The sequence below is a fragment of the Centropristis striata genome, chromosome 13 (genome assembly GCF_030273125.1).
Source record: "Centropristis striata isolate RG_2023a ecotype Rhode Island chromosome 13, C.striata_1.0, whole genome shotgun sequence".
NCBI classification, from domain to species: Eukaryota; Metazoa; Chordata; class Actinopteri; order Perciformes; family Serranidae; genus Centropristis; species Centropristis striata.
In genome coordinates, this window is record NC_081529.1 from 17556323 (window position 1) to 17576085 (window position 19763).

Sequence of the window (19763 nt, forward strand, 5' to 3'; positions counted from 1 at the left end):
ATATCTCTAAGATGACATGAAGGTAATGCAGAGTTGATGGTGCAGTTTCTGGGTTTCTTGCTGTGATCATAATAAAGGCTATTCACCTGAATGATTGGCATGAAGCAGAACTGTGACAGAGCTTTGTCAACGAAATCCCCATTGAAGAATCCCTCATCCTTCAGTTCTGCTAGAAGCGTGATCCAGCGTTCGATTCCTTCTTTTCTCATCACTCCCCACCAGCTCTCAATTCTCTGGTTCGCGGTACTTGCCCCTGTGATGTAGCTTCTCTCCGCTGCTCTGTCATCCACGTCATTTCTCCGTAAATACCGCTGGATGTCTCTGACCACCACGTTCTCGGTGCCCATGTCAGTTCTTACGAGCCTGGGGCAGCCCCCACAGCGCTCCACTGCTTCCACAAAGTACCCCCCGATAACTTTCGGGTCGCTGTTAGTGAGGGCGGCCCGCAGCCAAATGATGTTGCGTGAGAACCCGTCGATGCAGCCATTAATGCATATCACATATGGCTTCAGTTTGTCGTAGGGGTCTATGTGCCACACAAAGTTAGGTCCCTGAGCAAAATATTGCCTCCTTCTTAGACGTCTGGACTGGCGAACTTGGGAACCGATGGGGTCCAGTAGAGAGAGGAGGATCCTGACGTCTTCTTTTCTGATAGAAATACCGTGTTGTTTACACTTTGTATACATCCACCGGTAACCGTGATCCTTTCCAGGGCCTTGCAGTTGGTCAACAATGAAATCTATCCCGGCGTCCAAGTCGTACCTCCGCCGGTAAAGCAACCTGGCTCTCAATATTCTATTTAAATGCCTCTCGGTGATAATGGTTCCTTGCAATGCCAGGCTTTTCAGAATGTCTTTGTAGCTCATTCCCAGCCTAAAATAAAATTCAATCATACTACCCCTGTCCATCCCGTAACTTTAGCCCCTCTAACTGCCTCTACCTTTGACCTTAGAGAAGGTGCGCTCGATTTGTGTACCCAGCTGTCCAGGAATGATATTAATATGTGACCTGCTCCATCAATATGAGTCACATTGACCCCGAAACACATTTTGAGATTTTGATGTGTATGTAAAGAGGAGACTCTTCATGTCAATACCAAAATTATGTTTCTACGCCAAATATTCCATGATATGATCATCCAAAATTCGACTGTTATCAAAAGTTAGTTTTGAGAAAAAGGGCTTTAAAGAAAATGATACAGATTCCTCCATGTTTCACATTAAAACACATTTATTAAGACTAGACTCCAAATGAACACAATATTTTTGGGTCAAAGGTGATACCCCACATCTGTGTAGTCTATTCATACTGTCACACATACACGTGCACGTGACCTCGTGCACGAGCACATACACAACACAGTACAGGCCTAGAAGCCCATGTAGACAAGTATCCAAAACATATGGAATACAACAATGATGAAATATGAACAAATATACTGTACATATGATGTAATACAGAATGTTTGATGGGTATTTAAATATAATAGTAATTAAAAAATATCAATATAAAGAATATTTATAAAATATTAAATATCGAGCCACGTGCACACATGTACTTACACTTACTTACAAGTGCATATCCATAAAATTAAAAATATATATACAGACAATGACCCTTTTAATATAATAATAATAATAATACAGAATATATTTTATATTATTTCATATTTATTTATTATTATTTCATAATTAAACTGTCACATGCATCAAGGAAGTAGGCAGTCCGCTGGTGTTGCTGCTTCTCACACTGCATCCTCTCATAGAGTCGTATGGAGCTTCACAAGATGGACCAAATGTTTTCATCTACAAAATAAGATAGCAAAAATGAAAAATCCGGTCATCACAAACATTTTGGGCTGGCTAAATCACATTGAATCATTGTTGAATGAGGCCTGATCATTTCTGTATTATTGCTTCAATATGATCAGTGTATTAACTGATAGACTGCACAGGATTTAATACAGCCCCATATTCAGAAACATAACATATTTACCACACAGTTTATGATTCACCATATCAGATCTTTTAAACAATACTTTTACTATACTTTTACCATACTTTAGGCTGTTTATTTTGTTATAGCCTAAAGATCTCCTCACCTTTGTGTCTCACAGCAAACCTGTCTCCTACAAATTATGTTTGTATATTACTGTTAAATAATTAGCCTCAGTTGTGTGGTGATAAAGTAATCACTGCCTGGATTATGTTCAAACACTGATTTTCCTCATTATGTTAATAAATGTAATTTATAGGAGACAGTAGACACCTGAGACAAGCCCACACCTGGGCTAACGTTACACACTGCTGTTATCACACAGCATTATTAGCTGCTTTCTTAGCCTGCTCTAGTGATTTTATTAGCCCTTACTAACAGAGAAAAAGAGGATCGTGTAGATAAAGTATAAGCACTTACCATCAGTCATCTCTTTAACTGGGTCACGTCTTCTCACGTCTCCTCCGGTGAACAGCAGCTAGCAGGCGCCGCTGTTGTGAAGCTTGCGGCTCCACTTGTACTCCCGAGCTATCACAGTCTCTTTAACATTGTCCTCGTTTAGATAACTACAGTCAGAGACATTGTATGCTACCATCGGCTCATCCATGAGCGCAATATCTTCCTCCTCATCTTCCCCCAACTCACTCTCTCCGTCATGATCTTGGCTAACGTTAGCCGGACCGTTAGCGTCCTAGCCGGAGGTCCCGCTGTCTCTCTCTCCTCTCGTCTCCTCACCTACCGGTGCGGTGAAATAGTCCATAATTAACTCCGTCCAGTTATCAACACATGTAGCACATCTGACTCTGATGAAATTGAAAACTTTTGCAATGATCTCCTCACATTAATCCATCTATTCAAGCCAGCGATCTTCACCACTATGTGAACCACGTCATCCAGCCTGTCTGTAAACAGCTGCCACGAAATAGTATCTCGTGGCCACGAAATACTAATTCGTGGGAACGAAATATTTATTTATTTATTTTTTTTCCCATGTCATCTCTGGGGCTCCGTAGCTGTTTCATGTTTTCAGCACCACAAATATAATTTAGAGACATGTTAAAGTGACAAAAGCTTTATTACAGTCTAATAGAAAAGAACATTAATTTTGTATAACATTTTATTAGGTCTTGATATTCCCATTCACAGGCTACGGCCTCCTCTTTGGCTTGTATTCTTCTGTTGCTCCTTAAAAAGAAAAAATAATTTTCAATATTGTATGACCTGCAACAATAGAAACAAAGCACATTTAGACAGAGAAAAAAATCATACATTTTGAAAATTCTACTAGGGTTACTTGTAGCAGGTTACTCTTTCTGGCAAAATCCTTTTACTGAGGTGTGTGACTAAAGCCTGATTTCCACCGGGCGCGTTACTGCAGCGTCACGTCAGCGTCGCGTATGCCGCTGCAAATAGGTAACACTCTAATCAATGAGAGCATTTCCACCGGGCGCGTAGCGTAACGTTACAGCAGCGTCACGTCAGCGTCTCTACGCTAGCATTAGGTAGGACTTCTATTTCTCCGCGAGACGCTGCCAAATCGCGTGAATCTCAACAGAGCAGATCGCACCAGACAGGAAGTCCGACTCAGAATCAGCGTAAAACACTTCCGCCCCTTTCAAAATAAAACACAATACGCAGTTCATGCAGCCTAAAACTACTTCACATCAACATTATGTTATGACCGGGGGCACCAGATCAGCAATCAATCAATCAAAGGGTCTCAGAGGATCGGCGACACGGACAAGAGACTGATTGTTGAAGTGGAACATCATACAATCATTTATGACATAACATATTGTTTTTATAAGGATAGATCAGATCAACATATCTTTCACCTCAGAGAAGCAAAGTAAGTTGTTTTTTGTTGTTGTTGTTTACTTTATACACACAGTTTATCCATAGACTGTATAAATAGAGTTTAAAGTTTATCACGGGATCTTGCGGTCTCCCGTATGGTCAGGATTATCGCGTGATCTCGTTATCTCGCGTGTATACGGCCGGCTCACTAAGCTGACGTGCTGCTGCTGTAACGCGCCCGGTGTGAATTGACAGACGCAGCAAAAACGCTGTGGAGACGTGCTGCTGCTGTAACGCGTCCGGTGGAAATCCCCAGTTAGTCAGGCGGCTTAGCCAAATAAAGGGGACACGCCGGACAAAAGCACCACATTTTTTCCACATACTCTCTATCATTATAGGTTTCAATTTTTAGTAGGAGCCACTTCATCAAGATTGCGGTGATGGCAGCCATATAAAGTCTATGAGAAATGCTATATCTTCCAAGCCACTTAGAAGGTCAATCTTGGTGTCAAAATATACATTTTCTGGGTCCAGGACTCATTTAAAGCTATTGAGAATATCACTAGATGATTATTTGATCAAATAGAAATGTTCATTTTCACTCAGACAGGGCAACTCGCTTCAAGTGCTGCAGCAGGGTCTCTTGAGTTGAAACTGTTTGGAATCATTGTTCACGGGAGAGTGTGGATTAGCTGCCATGTACACTGCTCAAAAAAATCAAGGGTACGCTTTCATCTCATGTCAGATCTTGATCAACAAATTATTTACAGTGAGTCATCTAGTGATATTCTTATATTATTCTCATAAACTTATGGCTTATGGCTTATATGGCTGCCATCTCCGATCCACAATCTTGATGAAGTGGCTCCTACCAAAAGTTGAAACCTTTGGTGATAGAGAGTATGTGGAAAAATGTTGGTGCTTTTGTCCGGCGTGTCACCTTTCTTCTCAAATCTGGTCCTAAGCCGCCTGACTAACTGTGATGGAGTTATAAAATACATTTAAAAAAAAGAAAAAAAGAACCACATGGGCAAAGGAGACATATGACATTACATTACATGTCATTTAGCAGACGCTTTTGTCCAAAGCGACAACCTGAAGGTACTAGACACAGACCATAGGAATCAAGTAAGTACATAACTTCAAGAGCTAACTGTCATTGCTAAAGGAGTGCTATATATTAAAGAAGAAAAGAAGAGAAAAGAATAAGAGTTTTTAAAAAAAAAATTTATATGTTAGGTGACCATGACTTAACCGAGGTATTGTTGGAAGAGCCTGCGGTAGAAGATGTACAGGCTGTCTGAGGTCCTGATGTCGGTAGGGAGCTCGTTCCACCATTTGGGAGCCAAGACAGAGAAAAGTCTGAACATATAGTGTGTGTGTGTGACTGTGTATGTGTGTGTGCAGAGAGGGATGTCCACATTCCACAGGACATAATTTAACAGTGTCTTATTAAGCTTTCACACCCAACAGCCACTGATACATGTTCCAAGCTAACTTAAGTACCTATTTTTGCTATCTTGCTAATTTACTTTTCCGCCAAGGCCCAAGATGATTGTTTTTCTCTTTAGCCTTAATGATGTTCATAGCATATTTTATTCATAATTATAACAGACGAAATAAAATATTGAGACATACCTTGATGGACAGTCCACTGCACTGCTTGTCCCAGGAAGCAAATGCTAGCTAGCTCATTTGCTAGCTTGCTCGATGGCTAGCCTGATTATGGTGGGGCAGGAAAAATAACTGAAAGAGTGTCTAACTGGATTTTTGTTAATTTAATGTGTATTTACATTTTTTAATTTACGTTTGTATATTCAGTTTAAATTTTTTAAATATTTTAAGAAATAATTTAAATATTTTTTGTAATTTTAACGAAGAAAATGACTGCTATGGCCACTAGGGGGCGAATTTGCAATGGCCTAATAAACAGATTTGTTTGAAACATATCTACCAACACATCCACCAAATTGTGTGCTTCTATCACAAAATAAACAATTCTTGTGATTTATTGAGCTAATCCGCCCCACAGGGGATGCACATTTTTGGGGGGTGCTACCCACACGTTTAGCCCCGTTGCTCATTCCATGAATGCACGATCCTTACAAGCTGTACCTCATTGTAAAGGTGACTAATCAGGCTTTCCAACAATATACAATTCATCACCAGTTGGTATTATTAAAAGGGCAGTTTTTATTCATCATTGATTTATTCGTATAACAAATGCCTGCCACGGCCACTAGGGGGCGCTTTTGAGGTGGCCCAATATCCAGATTTGTTTGAAACATATTCACCAACACATCTACCAAATTTCATGCTTTTATCACAAAGTGAACGATTGGTGTAAAATATTGAGTTAATCCGCCTCACTATCAGAATATTTTTTCAGGACAACACTATGGTCTCAATCGCTAGTTAAAAATGGTCTTCAAGACAATTTGATGTCAATAGTTCTAATAATGGCCCCATTTAGAAGAAAATAGAAGATAAAGAATCGTATGATTTGGGGCGTTTCTAGCTTTGATTGACAGGTCACTGACAAGGCGAGCCGTCATCAGGAGAGAAGCAGAGCAATGCGTATCCACGGCAACGAGTCAATAAAGTTATATATAACGTTATATAGATATAAAAGAGGACGTTTACTGTTTTTGTCTCATAACTTTGACCCTTTCACACTGTATTTTCACTTAATGACTGTAATGTTTATTTTAACGTTTTGTTCAGTAAATATGTCTTGTTCAGTGTTTGGTTGGACTAACAGACACTCCAAGGAGTCGCTGCTCAGTTTTCTGAGGTAAGAAAGATACATTTTGTTTTTGTTTTTTCCTAGCCAAAACTAACATCCCAGTTAATGCTCCAATTAATGCAAACACGAATTAGCAGCGGCTTCTCTCAGTCGGCTTGCCGGTGTAGAGAGGCGTGTAGTCAGTGTCGTCAGATCCCTCGCGCTCCGCGACAGTCCAATTATGGTCTGCTCCGCATATCGGAAACAAGATGGCGACGCAAGCTGGTGATGAGTGTAACGCTGAACTCAAGGCTTCCAACGGGCAGTCCACAAACCAATGGGTGACGTCATGGTGACTACGTCCATTATTTATATACAGTCTATGGTAGAAACAGGGACGGAACTTCTTTGATTGAACAAGACATCCAGAACTTCGAAGGTATGTTCAAACCGTTACCTGTAACACCATCAAAGAGTCCGGACCCGAGAAAACTGCGTCCCAAAGATGAAGTTACAAGTGGCACTTCAAATGATGACATCCTAAAAGCGGTGATTGTTTTTATCAAGCCGCTTTATCACTCTTGAGCAAAAGCTGTCTAGAAACACAGATGTTATTACCGCAGTGTGTGACCAACTGAAAGGGGTGGAAATTCGAGTTCAAAAGAATGAGAAACAGGTGAAGGAGTTATCAGAACAGGTCTCCAAACTACAACAGAGGAGTGAGGATGCCGAGCGATACAGTAGATGCTGGAATCTACGACTGTACGGGATGAAAGAGGTATCTGCAGAAAACATCACAACCGACATCATGAAGCTTTTTGCGGCGCTCGTACCTGAGGATAAGGTGAAGATTGGTTTCCTGATTGATACAGTGCACAGGGTTGGAGTACCCCGCGACAACACAAATCGTCCAATCATCATCCAGTTCACGATGCGAAATTTCAGAAATAAAATCTGGAAGGTCTCTCGCGAAAATGAGAGTCTGAAAGAAAAGAAACTGATGCTCAAGGAGGACTTCACACACGCTGACAAGATGGAGAGGAACCAGTTGTGGCCACTTGTGGAAGCAGCCAGAAAGCAGGGGAAACGTGCCGGCTTTCGTGGTACTGAAAGCTTACATTGAAGGGACAAAAGTGTCTCGCTAAAATGATATATTTTCAGAGTTTTGTCAAATGGGACACAGCGGCAACAAATAACTGTTAAAAACATTAATGGTTTAAAATCCATAAGTAAAAAATGGTACTTATACTTATAGTTGAGGTTCGAAGTTTGTGAGTATCTGTCTTTATTCTCTATAGCATAACGTTTATTTGTATTTCAGGCTTCAGGTGAATTTTTGTTAAATATGCAAAGTTTTAGTTTTAAGGCACTAAATTTGTGTTCTATTAATGTAAGGGGCATACGTGATAACACTAAAAGGAAGGCAGTATTTTTGTTTTGCAGAAATTACAAAAGTGATGTCGTTTTTTTACAAGAGACTCACTCAGGTATTGAAGATGAAAAAATCTGGAAATCACAATGGGGAGATGCATTATATTTTTCTCATGGCTCAAATTATTCAGCTGGAGTGGCAATACTTTTAAACAGATTTAATGATGATATTCTGGAGTCTACAGTTTCAAATGAAGGCCGGCGGATCATTTTAGTTTTGAAGGCGAACAATTCATTGTTTATTATTCGGATTGTTTATAGACCAAACAGAGCATCTCAAGCAAAGGACATGTTTTGTGAATTATCTTTGAAGTTGGACCTTCTTAAAGGAAAAATACAAAGATTCTACTATTGTCATAGGAGGGGACTTTAACAATGCTCCAGACGATTACATGGACCGACATCCTCCAATAACTGCTTCATTGTTGAGCTTTAAACCTACCTCATCTTTAAGTGATCACTTTTTACTGACAGATGTGTGGAGATTTATGAACCCCAATGTCACAGACTACACATGGTCTAACACCAGTAGGACTTTACAGTCAAGAATTGTCCTTTGGTTAATGTCATCACAGAGTTTGCAGTTTGTTTCAGATATTTCTCATACTCATGCTCCATTGTCTGATCATAAGTTTAAGTTTAAGATTAACAGGATCCAAAGAAAATTCAAACTTTAGGGGTTATTGGAAATGAAACAATAATATATTAGATTATAAAAAATTTAAAGAAGAGGTAGAATTACTTGCCAAATATATTTTTAATAAGGAAAAAATGAATCCAATCCAAAAATGGGAATTCTTTAAATTTAAAGTTAGAGAAGTTGCAATTAAACGCAGCAAAGAAATAAAAAAACTAAAAAATGAAAAAATGAATTCCCTAATGGATCAGTTACAGTCGCTAAGTTCCAAACACAACTTATCTGAAGAAGACTTAAAAACACTAAAGAGCCTCAGTGAGGAGCTAGATTGTATGTATATAAATTTAGCGAAAGGTGCTTTCATCAGATCGAGAGCATCGATCGAGACACCCTTGATTTCAGAAAGCTTTATTTTTTTTTTTTTTGAGATATTTTTTTGGGCATTTTGTAGCTTTATTGAGAGAGAGAGATATTGAGAGTGAAAGGGGAGACAGAGGGGAAGACATGCGGGAAAGGGCTCCGAGCCAGATTCGAACCCGGGCCGCCCGCTTACGAGGACTGGGCCTCTGTGGTACGCGCTCTACCAGGTGTGCCACCGGGAACGCCCCTTCAGAAAGCTTTAAAGAGACAAGTGAAGCTGAGCTGTCATGTTCAGAAATCCCTGATGCTGTACATTCAATGAGAATGAGAAAATCACCTGGAAGTGACAGTCTCATAGTTGAATTTTATCTCTGCTTTTGGGATTCAATCAAAGACCATCTTATGTTAATGTATAATGAATGCATAAACAGACAAGAGATGACAACAACCATGAAGCAAGGTCTGATAACCTTAATTCCTAAGCCCGGAAAAGATCCTTTAATAATAGAAAACTGGAGACCTGTTTCACTTCTCAATATTGACTATAAAATCTTAGCACAAGTTTATGCTAAACGACTAAAAAAGAATTTAGAAGAGATAATAAGTGAAAACCAAAATGGCTTCATGGCAAAACGTCATATTAGCTCTAATATCAAATTAATATTGGATCTAATTGATTATTCTGATTATATAAACTCAAAAGCATTCATGTTTTTTCTCGATTTCTACAAGGCATTTGATTCAATTGAGCACTCTTTCATTATACAAACCCTGCAAATTCTTGGTTTCGGTGATAAATTTATTAATAGCATCACTATGTTCTATAATGACATAAATAGTTAAGTGATGTTATATCCCAGAATGTCTAGGAGGTTTTCTGTTTCAAGAGGTGTACGCCAAGGATGCCCTATTTCCTGTTTCCTGTTTTTGTTTTTGGACTTGAACTTCTATTCTTAAATATTTCACGCAACCCAAATATTCAAGGTTTAACAATCTTCGATCGAGAGATAAAGATTTCACAGTTGGCTGATTGAAAACTGAGTTGTAGAATAGTTTTGGAGATGTAAGGCCATGTAATCTAGAAAAAGATTAAGAGTTGCCTCTATATTTGCCAACTATCAAAGATTGAGTAAGAATTTTAGGCTGTTTTACCTTTTAAAGTCCAAAGCATTGCAAAATGAAAACACATGTACATGTACCAGATCTCACATGAGATCAAATAGATATGTTTAATATGTTTATACTGGCCGTCTAATTGATCCTAAATATGTCTTTGAGCCTGACAGAGTCAAACCAGACACACAGGTAGAGGATAAGGGAGGAGGAGGAGGAGGAGGAGGAGGAGGAGGAGGAGGAGGTTGCAAGACAAAGACAAAGAAGCGAGAGTGTCTTTGAACATAAAGTAGAAGGACTTGTTGGTGAAGCTAACAGGTGGAGAGAGATATGAGGCCACTCTACTCTTTGGTCTTCACTTTCTTGTGTCTGGGGAGCCTGCTGATCACTCTCACCTGGCACATGTTCGACTACAAGTAAGTATTTAACTATTATTCCCAAACACCTATAGAGCAGTCTGGAAGGTTTTTGCATTTCAAGTGTTGGAAATGTTTCAGTAGGGGCAAAATATAGAGATGTTATCTTAAAGTTTGAAAAGACATTAATACAAGGGAGGTAGACGATGATTTAACAGTTGATGTTAAGAAGATTTTTGTGACCTCTTAAGGGAACAGGTCTGTTACTTTAAATAAAATATTCCATTCATACCAGCTTAATTACACTTTTATAGAGAAGGAAGCACTTGCTCCTGTAGGTGTAGGTTCTGGAAATGCCTCGTTGGTGGTGTATACTGACCACAACCCCTCGACCTTTCTCTGTTCACTGCAGTGTCATTGCGGTGGATGTTATTTCTTCAGGCTGATAGCCTAGATATGAGGCATATTAAAGGAAGGATAATATTGTTGCAGATGCTCTCTCTTGTACTCCATTGGAGTAAATTGTTCAAAAAGAAAAAGTAGAACCCCCCCTCCACGAAATTATCTGGTATTTCTGACATAGGAAGGTTATTGACCTGTCCTATTTCTCTCTGGTTCCCTCCACAGTGATGACGAACCTTACAGACTGCCTCGTCACAAGAAAAGCCCTTCTGAGCTCTGTAAAGGCTGCAAGTAAGAACAAACAGTCCCTGCTTTTACTCAACTGACTGCATTGTTTGCCTTAATCAGATAAAGTCAAGCAGTATGACAGTGATTATTCACCTGACTGTATATTTGGATGTGTGTGTGTGTCACAGGGAGGTCATCAACAAAGTAAAACAGCGTTACTCTCAAAACTGGAAGAAGCAGGAGGAAAATTACACAAAGTTCAGGTGATTTTTTTATTTGGAATTTTGTGAACAGAACAAAAAAACAAAACAAAAAATACACAATGGCAAATAATTGTCCCTGTATGCACAGAAATGTTGGATCTCCATGCAGACAGGAATGTGTATTGTCAGTGTGAAGTGCAAATATACTGCATATGAAGCCAGACCTAAGAGGAGTATTTAAACAGAGTCAATTTGCTTTCTGATATAATCAATAAAAGTGAACATAATTCATGGTCTTAATACAACATGTCTAAAGGTCATGTGAGTTATGGGAAAACAGAGGGTCTGTCTTCGCTTACCTGGGGCTAGTTATGGATTTAAAATCCATAATTTAAACAAGAAACCTTTTATATATTTCTTGAAGAAATTGTCAATTCAATTCACTTTTAATGTATGTGGCAACTTGAAGTCAGTGTAAACACTTTTAGCTGACTGTATGTTGTTTAACAAAGTCCTTGTGGTTCCTCAGATCTGAGCTGAGCAGCAAGTGTAATGGATCTGACAATGCCATCATTACCCAGGCCAACACTCCAGTGGGATCCAAGATTGTGTATGATGTGGAAAGGAAGAGGATCCATGAGGTATCCCTGGAGATTTTCAGGTCATTTCCAAAGGTCTGTGGCGTCTCATTCATTGATATTTCCATTATTAACATCTGTTGCTTGTTAGGTATCATGATTATTCCCCCTTTTTTTTTCCACAGACATTATTTTGCCACAAATCGTGCAGGTTGTGTTTCTTTAATCCAATATAATGTAACTTCAATTCAGAGATCTACTTTTAATTACATAATTATTTACCTTTGTAAAAGCGGAGTCGTAAGACTCTCATGTCTCGTAACGTAAAGGTGAGGTAAGGTACGCTATGGCGGTGCACCAATCGGTACACAAATAGATCACATAAGTTACTGTTATTCAACAGACCAAAAGCAGCAGAAACCATTGACTTCTTAGATTTATTGGTCAGGAAATGGTGGCAGATTTATGTCTATCCGTAACCAGATGGCAGCACCCTGAACTCACTGAACAAAGGTGTCTAAGGTGGACAGGAATTAACAGGACATTCTTTATGACTTTGTTCTCTTGGGAGAGATCAATTAAATTCATATCCTCAATTTTATATTCTAACAATCCCTCCTCACCTGTTACTGTTTTTGACCCATATCAATAAAAGAGATTATAATAAGAGATTCAATAAAGAAATAACAAAAACATCTCATAAAGATGTAAATTCAAAACTTCTGAGCTTTGATAAAAGTACATGTGCTGATGATCCTTTGCCAAATCAGCATCAGTATGATGATTAATAATAACAGCAGGAAGATTAGGAGGAGGTTTCCTTTTAAAGTCAATGAATAAAATGACTAATGATTAAATGTGGGTTACAATAACTTAACTGTTACTACATGCAATGGATTTGGATATGAGATTCTATAAAGATATTACACATTTCGCTAATAAGCCTCTTTAAGAATATTATCATCAATGTTTTCTGTTGCATTTGATTCTAGGAGTATCCACTCCCAAATAAAACATGGGACACGTGTGCTGTTGTTGGGAATGGAGGGATCCTGACAGACAGCGGCTGTGGAAAGATGATCGATTCAGCTCAGTTTGTTATCAGGTGAGAAAGTTGTCCAATATAGTGGCTTGACAGGCTGTCGCAATTCAATATAAAATTCTCTTGATCTTCCTTCCTCTATGTTCAGGTGTAACCTTCCTCCTTTGGAAGACGACTATGAGAAAGATGTGGGCACCAAGACTGACCTCGTGACAGCAAACCCAAGCATCCTCTCAAAGAAGTGAGCGAGATCACAAATCTCACTACACCTTAAAATGTTCTTTTGGTGGTGTTGTTTCATATTTGCCATTTATTTTCAGGTACGGGGCTCTAATTGGACGTCGCCGTCCGTTTGTGGAGAGTCTGAGAAGCTATGGCAACTCCCTGCTTCTCCTTCCTGCCTTCAATCCTGTGTGCGAGCGGGCTGTCAACAGTATTGAGGATTTTGAAAGCTCCATCCGGCCCGTTTTCTTAAACTCTGAATATCTCCAGAAACTGTCAGTCTTCTGGCGCTCCCAAGGCATTAAAGCAGCACGGCTCAGCACCGGCATAATGATGACCAGCCTGGCACTGGAACTCTGTGCTAACGTGCATCTCTACGGTTTCTGGCCCTTCAGTAATCATCCACAAGGACTCTATGCCCTGACTAACCACTACTACGATGATGCAAAAGTTAATGCAAGAGTCCATGTCATGCCGGTTGAGTTTGACCTCTTGTTGCAGCTGCACAGTCAGGGGGTGCTCAGGCTTCACCTGGAAGATTGTCGGCCAGGTAAATTGTAGTTCCAGGAACTAATGAAAGCTGACATGACAGGAGAAAAGTGGTTTGTAGTCCAGTCACCCATGAAGTCTGTCATATACTTGAATGAATAGATGGATCTATTTTGGTTGATGACAGAGATGGAATGTGTTCAAGCAAGGTGCTCAGACTTACAGTGAATACTGAATTGGCCAATCAGCAGCCAAAGTATCTGCACGGAAATCATACATTTTGCATTTGCATCAAGTCTTTGGTGGGTCTTGTAAAACTGGGAGTACTACTTGATACTTACTTACTTGGAGTGATGCCGATAATGCGTTAATTAGTAACGCGTTACTCTAATATGACCACTTTTTTCAGTAACGAGTAATCTAACGCGTTACTATTTCCAAACCAGTAATCAGATTAAAGTTACTTATCCAAGTCACTGTGTGCGTTACTATTTTTTGTCATTTTCCTTAGTAAAACGATATATTTGCTTTCTTCTTGCGACTCGGGGAGCGACGTCGATCGGCGGTTTTGCAATCTAGTTTGCGGGTAAAAATGGGTTTGGGTGGGTGGATAAAATTGGGCTGTTTTCGGATCAGTTCTGCGGGTTTTTGAAGCCGAAACACGGGCACTTCAGATCCTTTTTCTGCGACCCTCTGTTCAGCAGGCAGCAGTCTCACTCACTCATTCACTCACACACACACTACAGCTCTGGCTGACGTGCCCCCTAAACTCACAACAGACACTCCCACTACCTTCAGGCTACGTTAAGTCAATCAGTAAGGATGACTATATGGCGCTTTATATCCAACACAATCATGATCTAGTCTGTCCTTAGCCTACAAAATAAAGTTTGAGAAATGTCTGCATGGAGCACAGCTGCTTACAGGTGTGCAGCTTACAGTGACAGTTTCCTCATCGCTACCTGAGCCACCATCCGATCCTCCTCCTTCAGTTTTTGCCCGTACGCACCCGGTATCTCATCTCTTTCTCTCTTGCGATTTACACAGCACAGCTGGACAAAGTGGTCTATAACTGCCGTTTATATGCAGCAGTCAATATGATCGCTATTGGCAGTCCGGGGTATAAATGCTCAGAGTTTGTTTCATTTTAATATATTATTATATATAAGTTGTAAGCTTCAGAAACCATCAAACACATATATTTAGGAAAAGTCGCCGACTGAGAGACATGTAGTTTTAATGTAAGACTGTCTTTATTTTATTTTTTATTTAAAAAAAGAGTATTTGTTTTTAAGTGAAGTCAAGAAAGACTGTCTTTATTTTATTTTTTATAAAAACATGTATTTTTTTCAGGAAATTGTTTTTAAGTTTGTACGTTACTGTTAAAAATACACTTCCAATAAAATGAGTATTGGCAATTTAAAACTGGTTGTCATTTTTATGTTGAGGCGGCGAGGGGTTGTTGTCGGCAGCTGCTGAATGTAACTAATAAAGTAACTTGTAATCTAACTTAGTTACTTTTAAAATCAAGTAATCAGTAAAGTAACTAAGTTACTTTTTAAAGGAGTAATCAGTAATCGGATTACTTTTTCAAGGTAACTGTGGCAACACTGCTTACTTGATAACTCAAGTGAGCCAGTTTTAAAATTCCATTATTGTTTGTGATGGGTTTTTTTTATTTGTGAAAGCTTGAGGCGAAAAACAATGACGATAAATTGAATAAATGTATTTTGTGGCTGGAGTGGAATTCTAAAGCTTTTTCTGAGACATCTCACCTTTGATGATTTAGTGACTTTAAGCCACTAAGTGTCCTAAAACCTGTCAAGATTTACCATTATAATGCAGTATTTCTTCATTAAGCACACATTTCGCTGCAACACCTGTAGGTGCAGTTTCTTCCCAAAATATTGAGTGTTTCTACGTCTGAAGAAAAAAATGCAGCAAGCCAGTGTGGTCAATCAAAGCCTTTAGTTTCGTGCAGCACGGCCCTTCAACGTTCTCTGCCGATAAAATAAACTCTTTTACTTTTGTACAGAAATTCAGTCTCACATGATCAAAAGGCCGGAGGTAGTTACAGATGAAGTCGCAACTTAATGTAATTAGCATACAGGAACCAGTCATTACAGGACAGTGAGAGAAACTTCAAAGAAACAAAAGAAAGTGGATTGGGAACACAGCCAGTCAGATATTTATCATGCAAATACACATTCTAACCCCCTGCAGTTGGGTTGTTTGCTCATGTGTCTTTGAGACAGGATTTTATTACTGTGCTGTAAATGTTTATTGCTTTAAAATATGAAGAATATAATATTTTCCACATTCCCCCGTTTTGACACTTGTGTCAACAAAATATCACTAAATGACTTGCTATGAAACTACAGAATGCAAAACACAACACGTGAGAGTGTTAAGAAAAAAAAGAAAATGTTTAAGATTTGACACATAAAACAAAATAAAAGGAATTTTCAAAATAAAACAGAAGAAAGTCACTCATCTTCACTGTAAGAATTTTCTTGAGCCCATTCTTATTGTAGTGCACATTTGTTTCAGTTTGTGATTCAGTTAGTAACTACAACAGTTTGGACCATACATTGTTTTTTTTTTCATCCATTCAATATAAGAGCGCCAAATTGTTCTTCTCCATGAGACTATCAGACAAGTCATTTGCATCAAAACCCCCAGGGTTTCCAATCTAGTCTGTTCAAGTCGCTGTTGTTTTTTTCCTTGCCAGCTGCTCTAGTGTGGTGCTGTGGTGTCGTCTACTTCTGGGGCCTCCTTACCCTGCGGTGGTATCTTCTTCCTCCCTCGATGATAATATATTCTCATTATCCTCTAGTCGCCTGATGACCAGGACTGTAACAGTTGATCCAATGATGAGGAATGCAGCCACAATCTCACAGCCAAGATGTTCCTTCTGGACCCGTTGGTAAAGCCATTGCCTGGCCGGTTGAGGAGTCATTACCACTGGATCCAGGTGTCCCTCTCAGCTACTTAGACAGCAGTTGGAGTTGTCACCAGCACCTGATGTGGTCCTCTCCACCGGGGTCGGTACCAATGCTTCCCTCTGAGGTCCTTGACAACGACCCAGTTTCCAGGCTGGATGTTGTGTGGTTGTGAAAACGGCGGTTCAGGAAAGGCAGCTTTTATCTTCGGAAAGATAAACTTGCAGGGCATGGTTAAGTGCACAACAATACCTCACCATGTCACCATCGAGGTCAGGGTCATGGTCAACATGAAGTTAGTTCCAGTTAGTTCAAGTCCATCATTAAATGTTCAAATGGTCTTCCAGATTCATGGTGTGCTGATTGAGGCATTTGCACCCCTCTGCTAATATTGTAGCAGAAATGTCAAAATTTCTTAAAGAAATTGTCAGCAAAATTTGAAAAGGCTGGTGAATACCACAATCTATTTACAATATCCACCATCCCCCATTTTGACACAATTTTGCCGAAAAGAAGGAAAAATGGATTTTGGAAGTACTGGGAGGCTATCTGTTTTTTACCCAGACTCCAGATGAGATTTTTGTGCACCCTTTCTTTTGCCATAATGCTTTCTCCTTGTCAGCTCCTGTCTGAAATAAGGAAACATCGTTGAGGGAGAAAACATCATTTTGGACAGAAAAGGGCACCTGCAAAATGGGGGAGGCTGGAGACAAAGCAGCTGCTTCAGCAGTTGAATTTCTATGTGACACTTGATCGTTGGAATCTGTATGAGCCTTGCATTAACATACTGCAACAGATGCTGGCAGGAGTAATGCAGACAAGAGGTTAATGATTGAGATTTATGAGCAACTGGTTTGCCTGTAGAAGTTAAAAAGCCACAGGTTTTCAATAAGGCATGACAGTTATGACACACATTGAATGCATACTGAGAGTCAGTGTAGACTGTGATGTCCTGTCCCATTCCTAAAATGAAATCAAGTGTTAATGCAAACAATTCAGCTGCCTTTGCAGATGGGTTGTCACCATTAAAAAACAAAACACAGAGTTTTATCTACTCCAGGCATCGATACAATAGTCTAAGATCAATTCTCTTTACGCTGACTCAAATCTGTGTACACGAGCTGGGAGCAGCCATGACATCTGATCGTACCCTCCGCTAACGTCCTAATTGATAAATAACGAGCCTTGCGTAGAAATGATCTTTAGCCCACTTTACGCTCACTGTACTGACTAAGTCCTAAACAAAGTCTAGTACTGGTTGCTAATACAGAGGTTTTAAGTTTAGACGTGCACCCAGTGTGCTCCGAACATAGCAAAACAGAAAGTCCAGTAATGTTTACAAATATCTTGCAGGTTTATTTTCCTTGCATATATCATACAGCAGCAATAACTTGAACTCATAATACATGTAACGAAAACAACAAACCGAATTGCTCCTTACATCATAAACCACATAGGCATATACTAGGCACAGTCATAAACTGTTTGCTTCCCAAATCAGCAACACCGGTGTCTGGGTTTCCCCACGTTAAATGGCCCAACCCAGCTGACCCGAGGTTAGCTGAGCCACACAGCAAACACAGCCCCCCAGTGGCATGGAGCAAAATTACATGCAATAATACAAAATGAATCAAATCAAATCAATTTATATAGCGTTTTTCATACATATAAATGTGCCACAAAGTGCTTTACAAAAAATAAGAATAAAAACAGACGATAAAAATGACAAAACCCACCCCTCCCATCCCCACATACACATATGTACACATATACATACATGCACACGTACGCACACAAACACACACTCAGACTCACACATAGCACATATTAATTAACAGTGTAGAGACATGGCAAGCCACCGAGGATCCAGATGAGGAAAAAGCAACCTGTGGGAGCATCCACACAGAGTGGCAGAGCCCACAGCCATAGAGGACGCCGTCACAGAGACCACCACGACCCAGGTAGACCGGGGCGGACTCAAACAGACCCAACACACACCCCAGTGCGGAGGCCCTCATGAGGGAACACTGGAGTTAAAAAAGGACTAAAAGACAACAGTACAGGATAAAACTAAAAGACAACAGGACAAGATAAAAATTAAAAGACAACAGGACAGGATAAAAACTAAAATACAACGGGAAAGAAAATACAGACGATGTGATGAGCAACTAAATAAATAAAAAGATAACTAAATAGGTGAATAAATAAAAAGTAAAATAAATAGTAAAGTAATCAGTTAAAATCTAGACCAAACAGGTGGGTCTTGAGCCTCCTTTTAAAAACATCAACAGTCTCTGCGGTCCTGATGGCTGTTCCATAGGCGCGGGCCATAATGGCTGAATGCTGCCTCCCCGTAGGTTTTAGCTTTAACTCTTGGAATAATTAAAAGGCCGGTGCCAGAGGACCTCAGGAACCGCGAGGGTTGATATGATAAAAGCATATCAGATAGATAAGATGACCCAAGACCATTAAGACATTTAAAAACTAATAAAAGAACCTTAAAATCGATCCTGAAACACACAGGGAGCCAATGCAGTGATTTTAAAACCGGTGTAATGTGCTCTCGCCCTCTGGTCCTTGTCAGCACGTGTGCGGCTGAGTTTTGTAATATTTGTGGATGCTCTTTTTGGGAAGACCAGAGAGCAGAGCATTACAATCGTCTAAACGACAGGAGATAAAAGCATGCATCAGCACCTCCGTGTTGGCCTGAAAGAGAAACGGGCGGACTCTGGCTATGTTCTTAAGATGGTAAAAACCTATCTTTGTTATATTTTTGATGTGTGGAATAAAATTGAGCTCAGAGTCGAAAATGACGGCCAGGTTCTTTACACAAATTCTGAAGTTTTAAAATCTTGTAGTTTTGGTAAAAGTTTCTCTCTTTTGCATTCAGGACCGATGACTAAAACCTCTGTTTTGTCCTGGTTGAGCTGTAGGAAGTTCACTGCCATCCATGACTTGATATACCAGAATGCAGTTTAAAAGGGTATCAATTGGCTCTGTGTCATCAGGAGACATGGCGATGTACAGCTGTGTGTCATCAGCGTAGCTGTGGAAGCTGATGCCGTGTCTCCTGATGACGTCCCAAAGGGGAAGCATATAGAGATTAAAAAGAATTGGACCTAAAATTGACCCTTGTTGAACCCCACACTTGATTTCTTGCATTCTGGAGGAGCATGTATCCATACTTACAAAGAAATTTCTGAGAGATAAGAATTGAACCAGTTAAAAACAGTACCAGAGAGG

General features: G+C 39.7%; 1 protein-coding gene and 1 long non-coding RNA gene across 2 annotated transcripts; one reads left to right on the forward strand and one right to left on the reverse strand.

Annotated features, from left to right (window-relative positions):
• Positions 1 to 1276: 1276 nt before the first annotated feature.
• LOC131983823 (uncharacterized) lies at positions 1277 to 3424 on the reverse strand. The gene is made up of 2 exons (XR_009395498.1): positions 2416 to 3424; positions 1277 to 1805 (listed from the first exon to the last, which is right to left on the reverse strand). It is a non-coding gene; the product is annotated as an uncharacterized LOC131983823 (long non-coding RNA).
• Positions 3425 to 10319: 6895 nt separating this feature from the next.
• Positions 10320 to 15119, forward strand: LOC131983677 (alpha-2,8-sialyltransferase 8E-like). The gene is made up of 7 exons (XM_059348440.1): positions 10320 to 10474; positions 11042 to 11107; positions 11233 to 11307; positions 11777 to 11921; positions 12818 to 12930; positions 13016 to 13108; positions 13188 to 15119. The coding sequence occupies exons 1-7, from the start codon at positions 10389 to 10391 to the stop codon at positions 13648 to 13650; spliced, it is 1041 nt and encodes a 346-aa protein (XP_059204423.1). The 5' UTR covers positions 10320 to 10388; the 3' UTR covers positions 13651 to 15119.
• The last annotated feature ends 4644 nt before the right edge of the window (positions 15120 to 19763 follow it).